This window comes from Monodon monoceros, unplaced genomic scaffold, assembly GCF_005190385.1.
Source record: "Monodon monoceros isolate NGI ecotype Baffin Bay Population unplaced genomic scaffold, NGI_Narwhal_1 Super_Scaffold_15, whole genome shotgun sequence".
NCBI classification, from domain to species: Eukaryota; Metazoa; Chordata; class Mammalia; order Artiodactyla; family Monodontidae; genus Monodon; species Monodon monoceros.
The window spans coordinates 67561372-67569211 of record NW_021703771.1 but is presented as its reverse complement, the minus strand read 5'-3'; the positions used below and the strand labels follow the sequence as shown (position 1 = coordinate 67569211).

Here is a 7840-nt window from a genome sequence, read left to right as displayed (position 1 = left end):
TCCTTGAGGTTTCTTCATTCTGACAGTCAACTGGAGAAATAATTTCCCTTTAAATGGTGGTTTTTCTTCTTTCCTGCCTTTTTTTTTTTTAAACAACATTTAATTTTCTGTTAATAATATCAATTCTATAGTTACATAAAACTTTTTTTTAAAACATAGACCTTTCTCACTTCAGGTCAAAATGTAACTTATTTGATGCTAGATGTACCACACAAACATCTCAGAAAAATAAGTAACATTGTCACGGACATCTTTATCTGGTTTCTGACCTTAAAAGGGAATGCCTTTGGTATTTGAGATGATTATTTCTTCTCATGATATGAGATATTTTTATATTACTAACGGTATTATCAAAAATAAATGTTAAAATTTCTCAAATGCCTTAGAGCAACTGTGAAGAGAATCATATGATTTTTTCTTGGTGAACTATTGAGACAATGTTTTTAACAAAAATCCTAATATTAAGCCAGCCTTGAATTTTTAAAATAAACCTTACTTTTGAAAAATGATTTCTATAGTGTTGGGTTTATGTTGCTGATATTTTAGCTAAAGCAAGTAAAAAAGCTTTTTTTTGCATGTTGCCTTTGTTTTGAGGATTTTATTAACTTTGAAAAATAATTTGGGAAGTGTTTCATCATTCTGTAATCTTGGAACAGTTTAATAAACATGAGAATTGTTACTTGAAAGTTTTCAAGAACTTGCTCATAAAATACTCTGGACCCAACTCCTTTTCTGGAGATAGTTAATTGAACATTAAAAAAAATGGCTTTCCACAGGGAGATCAGCTCAGAGCTTTGTGACCACCTAGAGGGGTAGGATTGGGAGGGTGGGAGAGAGATGCAAGCGGGAGGAGATATGAGGATATATGTTTATGTATAGCTGATTCACTTTGTTATACAGGAAACTAACACACCATTGTAAAGCAATTATACTCCAATAAAGATGTTAAAAAAAAATGGCTTTCACGAATATCAGTCTATTACAGCTTTCTAATTCTTATTGAATCCATTTTCCTTGAATTTCCTTGGCTTCTAAGAATCTGTTGTCATAGAGCTATAAGACATATTTTTATAATTAAAAATTTGTTTACATCTGTGCTTGTATTGCCAAGTGGTTTGTGTTTCTCTCTTTTCAGTTAATATATCAGTAGTTTCATATTTTAATGCTATTTGTATAGATGAAGTACTGCATTTATTAATCAATTTATTTATCAATTCTGCTGTTTTTTTTTCTTGCCCCCTTAATTTCTGCTTTTATTTTTATTCGCTCCTTCCTTATACTTCCCTAAGATTTATTTTTAATGTGTTTTCTACTACCTATTTGGCATTAGTATTATTTAAAAATCATTATGGTCAAAGACTTTGTAAGTTAGCTTTTCTCTTCAACAAAATTGTTCTTTTTGGATTTATCAAAAAGATACATATTTTTAAAATAAAAAAATTGCAAGAACCAGGCTCAGTAAACCCATTTTCAACAGGTAATAGAAAAAAAATAAGAAACACGAGTGTTGTTAGGGATTTGAGATGCACCATGCAGGCATTAGGCTAGGGGTTGCTTGCTCTTTATTAAAGTTATAGTTTGCATCTAGGAAATATTTCACAAAATTAAATCATGAGATCCAAATACACTCAGGGTTTTAACTAAATCAATGCAATTATTACTAATATTGCCTTGTTTGAGACAACTGACATTATCGCAATAGGGAACATCCATCTCGTTTCCTCCAGGCTTATGCTTACATTCTTCAGCCTCCTGTAAGGACTAAATAAATACATGAATGCTATGCTTCACATCTGCTCCTTTGACTTTCACATATTTCTCAACAAGAAACACAATAGGATTCTATTCTTCCTTGATTAAATGGAATTACAATTGCAAAAATTAAAATCCAATGATCAATTTTAGTTTTAAAAATTAGAAGAAGTAAAAAAAAAAAGAAAAAAGATGTTATTATCAATAATGAATTTGGAAAGAATTCTTTAAAACACAACTGAGGGCAAGTTATTTTGGAAATATCTGTATTTTATTCTTACATATATATTTCTGCATAAAAGGTGTTCCCTCTCTCTGGGGCAGGGAGGTGAAGGCGGATTCCACTGGTTTCTTTCAGGCTTCCTCTCCTGCATTACCAATGCCCGGGGGTAATGAGTCTTCATTGGTGGCTACGTCCTGCTCTTCCGTTTAGACTTAGATCTCATTCCAATTTAGGCTTCTCTTTCTCTTCCTCCATACCTAGAAATACAGGCAAAGTTCTTTATTTGGACATCAGATTAAACTAGGATAAGGTTTACCAAAGCTGCTTTAAAAGAACTCTCATCTCTCCACACTTCTCCCCACCCACCCTGCATGCCCATCCCTTTTCTCCTCGCTAAGAAGAAAAGTCATTTACAACTTTCTCCAGAAACTTCCTCAGTGACCTCCCTCCCTACCCTTCCCCCCAAATCAGGACATAACTTCTCTGAGACACACCCAGCTCTTAAGGCCTCTGAGAGTGAGGGACGCAAGTTAGTTCTTGACTTGTTGAGTTTGCACAGAAATCCCAACCGGACTGCCTTGTAACCAGCTTCTAGCAACAGGAGGTGTGGAGCTGATGAGTTTCTAAGAGCCCTCATTTATTTTTATTTTACTCCTGTCCCTTCCCAAGGCAAGGACTCTGGATTTTCAAAAGCAAATCTTTTTTGTTTATTTGTTTTGTTTTGTTTTTAAGGCCCATAGAGAGCTGATTAGCCACAAGAACTATTTATTTCCAGACCCACGTGTACTTAAACTCAAGTTCTCCCTCTGTTCTACCCAGGCCTGGTAGAACTATGTTTTTCTTCCTGAAAGACTCATACGTACCGGACCGGTAAGACCTTGCCTGTTGTCTGTAATGAATAGTTAGTGATATTTCATTTTCCCGGAGATGAAAATGTTTAAGTCATTCTCATAAATTAAAGTTAAATCTGGCAAATGCTCCCCACTTCTTTTTTCTTTTGCTTCTACTTAAACACCCTTCTCCTAACACCAAATTCTCAGAGCCTTTTGCTGGAATAAAAGAACCCCAGATACTGCATTGCAGGTTTTGTTGGTATTCTCTTATAAGTTGCAAATTCTCTGAAGGTAGAGCCCTTAACTGTTTTGTTCCTGATTATATCCCAAGCACCTAACACAGTGTCTGTCTGAGAGTAGGAGTTCAATTAATCTTTATGGAATAAATTAATAAACGGTGAACATAGAGAAGGCCATAGAGAACTAGTGGTAAAGCAGTAGAATGAAACATGGAGGGTCGTCACGATAGGGCTTAGAGTAGGAGAGACACCCCCGCGCCTTCCCCCAGCTCCCAGCTCCTAGCAACATGTGTTTGTGTGATCAGGGTGGTAGCAGCGGAGCGCGGGTAACATTCTCAGAACAGGTGTCCTTAGACAGTCTTTTAGGTTTGGTTTTCATGACTAAGGAACTGGCAGAGATCTATAACACTTTTTCCAAAGTACTTCTCAGAAATCATGTTAAGGAAAACTTCAAATTGAAGAGTAAGGACGTCTGAAGGGAGGAGGAATAGGGTTGAGGGGGAGAAGGCAGGACATGGCTTAGTTGTTGGGTAACCAAGGCAAAGGCGGAAAAACACAACATAGATTCTGTTCAAACAGCAACACATGACTTGGGTCCCAGCTCCGTCCCATGTTCCCTCTCCTGTGGAGAAGCTAATAACTGCTTGCTTTTCTTTTCAAAGTCTCTTTTCTCCTAAGTGTTCTCCTGCAGATGGGTTGAGTTGGCAGCAATAGTGGAATCTTAAAACGTGGGGGTGGAGAACAGGGGGTGTTCACTGACCCAGACAGGGAAAATGGCTCCCCACCTACTTTAGTCTGGCAGCTTTGAGGTGGAGGGAAAAAATTAGACAGCTGTAAATAATATTTGGAAGAACCAGAGGTATAATTTCCACACCACTAGCAGAAAGAAACCTGTCACAAAGCTGAGGCAGGATGCTCTTTCAGAAACGTAGAGGAAGAGCTGATTGACCCTCAGGGAGTCGATCACGTGTGGTTCCCCCATGCTGGGAGAGGGGCTGCAGGGCAGCGCTGGAACCCTGGAGGCCTGCGTGGGCCTGTGTGGGACATGAGCTGGATGCGAGGCTGGGGGAGAACAGAGGTGGAGGTTTCTGTCACTTGGGCCTGGCTCCGACCTCCTCTCCCTTCTGCTCTTTTACCTGCTTTCTCCGCCCTCACCCCAACCTTTCACTTTTGGACACTTGCATTTCTCCTCGTCTGAAATTTGACTTTAATAAGACTGGTCACCCCAGTCAGACACACTGGAATTAGAATAAATTTTTAGCTTAAGCACAGAATATTTCAGCAATTATAGGCTGAACTATGTCTCCCTCAAATTCATGCGTTGAAGTCCTGATGCCCAGGACCTCAGAATGTGAAAGAAGGCCAAGGGTGTGTCTGCACAACCATTTGCTAAAGAGATGAGGCATGTGACTCATGGGTCCAAGGGACCGTCTCGGTAGAAGCCAGGAAAGACCTGTGGGAGACCTCTCATCTGATGACGTGAACCCCACGAATTACATGGGAGAATTCTGTACCAGCAGAAACACTGCCAGCCTGGACTGAAAGAGACAGAGACAGGTTGAAATAAAGGAAGAATGAATCTGAAGGTGGCTCAGCGGCTGGCTGCTCCTTGGCCCCCGAGGGCGGCCACCCAGCGCCAAGAGTGCAGGGCCACACCCCCCTTCCTGATGAGACCTGAAGGTATGGCATTCAGCCAAAGAGGATTAGTCTCACGCCTTAAACTCAGAATTTGTCCTGCTGGCTTTCAAACTTGGTTGAGAACTGTGACCCTTTTCTCCCTATGATTCTTTTTTTGGGAAAAGGGAATGTATGTTCTATGCCTGTTGCACCACTGGTTTTGGAAGTAGATACATTTCTGTCTGGTTTCACAGGTTCACAACTGGAGAGCAATTTTGCCTCAGGACGAATCATACCCCGGGTCTTACCCATACCTGATTTAGATGATATTTAAGATGAGATTTTGGACATAAAAGTGGATGCTGGAAATACTTTGGGGGTTGTTGGGAATGTACTTTGCATGAATGAAGGACATGAATTTTGGGGGGCAGAGGTAGAATGTTATGGGCTGAATTGTGTCTCTTCAAACATAACCCCTCTTACCTCAGATTGTATTTGGGGATAGGGTCTTTTCCAAGTTAAAATTAGGGTGAGCCCTAATCAAATATGGCTGATGTCTTTACAAAAAGGGGACATTTGGAGGTAGCCTCACGTATAGGGGAGCATGCCATGTAAACATGAAGACGGTCATCTACAAACCAAGGAGAGAAGCCTGGGACAGATCCCTCCCTCACAGTCCTCAGAAGCAACCAACCCTGCCAACCCCCCGATTTTGGACTTCAGGCCTCCAGAACTGTGGGACATTACATTTCTATTGTTTAAGCTATTTAGTGGTCCTTTGTTGTAGCTTCCCTAGCAAACCAATGTAACAGCCACAAAGCCACCTTGAGTTACTTTCTTTTCTTTTCTTCCATTTATTTTTTAAAAAAATATTTATTTATTTTGGCTGCGTTGGGTCTTCGTTGCTGTGTGCGGGCTTTCTCTAGTTGTGGCAAGCGGGGGCTACTCTTCATTGCGGTGCGTGGGCTTCTCATTGCGGTGGCTTCTCTTGTTGCAGAGCATGAGCTCTAGGTGTGTGGGCTTCAGTAGTTGCAGCACGTGGGCTCAGTAGTTGTGGCGCGTGGGCTCTAGGGCACACAGGCTCAGTAGTTCTGGCTCGTGGGCTCTAGAGTGCAGGCTCGGTAGTTGCGGCTCACGGGCTTATTTGCTCCATGGCATGTGGGATCTTCCTGGACCAGGGCTCAAACCTGTGTCCCCTGCGTTGGCAGGCGGATTCTTAACCACTGCACCACCAGGGAAGTCCGAGTTACTTTCTTTTAAAAAGAGCAAATGCTTCATTGTTAATTTAGCCTATTTTAAGGGCTTTTTGTTCATAGTTCCTATCAGGCTGATCTGTTTTGTTATTTTATAAGCTAGATCCATGATTCTGAGTAAAATGTCTGAGCTCTCATGTGTCTGGGTTTCCAATGGTGATGTTTTACTAGAAATAACAGAGGATTGAACATCAGTCAGAAGGTGTTGACTTTGCAACCACTTATTTTGGTGGGTCACTTATTGCTGGGCCTCAGCTGCCTCTTAGTAAAAAAAAAATTGGCATAGATGGTTTCTAATCTAATTTTTGATTCTAAGATTCTGTAATAATGTGATTTTTATTTTGAAGTTGAAGCCAACATAACCAAAGGAAGGAAACTGAGCCATTAAAAATCTGTAAAGATGGATCCAAGGAAGGGGGCTCAAATGTGGTATTCCTGCTCCTTGGGGGGTTTTATTTGGGGTGTAATAAATGTACTCAGGATTGTAATACTGTACTTGATTGTAATCAGTTCCTTCTAATACAGACACACACACATGCACACACAGAAACGACTGCTTTTAATCAACAGTTTCAAACTCAACTACCTATGGAACCAAGCCACTGTGAGGGAGCAAAATGGCCTGGTGAGAACTAGGGAAAATTAAAGGGCCATCTAACGGGGGCAACTGATACTCAGTTCTAATCCATTGTTGCCAGAAGAGGATAGTGGGCTTGGTGTTGCCAGATGTTAAAATACTTGATTAGCTGAGAAATCCGGCCTTTATGTGAAATCTCCCAATTTTTAAATGTTGGTTCAGGGGGCTTCCCTGGTGGTGCAGTGGTTGAGAATCTGCCTGCTAACGCAGGGGACACGGGTTCCAGCCCTGGTCTGGGACGATCCCACATGCCGCGGAGCAACTAGGCCCGTGAGCCGCAACTACTGAGTCTGCGCGTCTGGAGCCTCTGCTCCGTAACAAGAGAGGCCGCGATAGTGAGAGGCCCGTGCACCACGATGAAGAGTGGCCCCCGCTTGCCGCAACTAGAGAAAGCCATCGCACAGAAAGACCCAACACAGCCAAAAATAAATAAATAAATAGACTTGTGTTAAAAAAAAAAAAATGTTGGTTCAAAAACAAAAATCCTATGTAGGCCTAACAAAACTTTCTGGCAGGTAAAATTTGGAGGAGGCCATCAGTTTGCAATCACTCTCATAAACAAAAAAGATGCACTTGACACAAAACATCTGCCTCTGGGGAATTAACTAGATGGTTCCATGTAGATAAAATTAATCTCTACATCTGAAATGAGTTACAAAATGTTAGTCAACTTTAACTCACGTTATTAAGAGAATGGCACAAATTAAATTGGACAGATCATTAAAAAAAAAACCAACAAAAACCTTAGCGTCACTATTCATTTTTAATGTCTAACTTAAACCTGCTAAAAAGCAATATTCTATTAATCTAGACTGGATCTTTTCTCTCCTGGTTTTCAGGCAATCTTCTCTTAGAAGTAGTAGAACAACGGCCAAATGAACGTTGGAATCGAGCTAATCAAGGGGAAACAGGAGTCATAAGTACTTCCTGAATAACATAGATTGGACACATTAGCTTAAATTTAAATATGGCCTTTCTCCCAAGAAGCTGAGAAAAGTTTATATTTTGTTTTGAAAATATTTTTGTAAATTAACTAAATATTTTTATAAGTTATCTAATAGAGAAAGATTACAATTCCCACTGAACATAGAAGAAAATTATTAAAAGACTAATTTCTGGTCCCCCAAGCTGTAGCCTGAATTGGTAAAAATATTTAACACTTTTTCTAATAGACCACTGCCTAAAATCAAGCCAGTTACTGAGAAAGGAAACTCTCAAATTCCTCTGGGCCATTTAACATTGGCTAACACCTTGATGCATCCAGTCCTAGAAGATCCATGCACAGA

At 40.3% G+C, this 7840-nt stretch overlaps 1 protein-coding gene across 1 annotated transcript in view; it reads right to left on the bottom strand.

Moving 5' to 3' along the window:
• Positions 1 to 2004: 2004 nt before the first annotated feature.
• Positions 2005 to 7840, bottom strand: part of AIG1 (androgen induced 1) — a 232656-nt gene continuing 226820 nt past the window's right edge. Inside the window, 1 exon segment of the mRNA XM_029223657.1 lies at positions 2005 to 2232. Coding sequence (XP_029079490.1) covers positions 2195 to 2232 — 38 coding nt within the window. The 3' untranslated portion in view covers positions 2005 to 2194.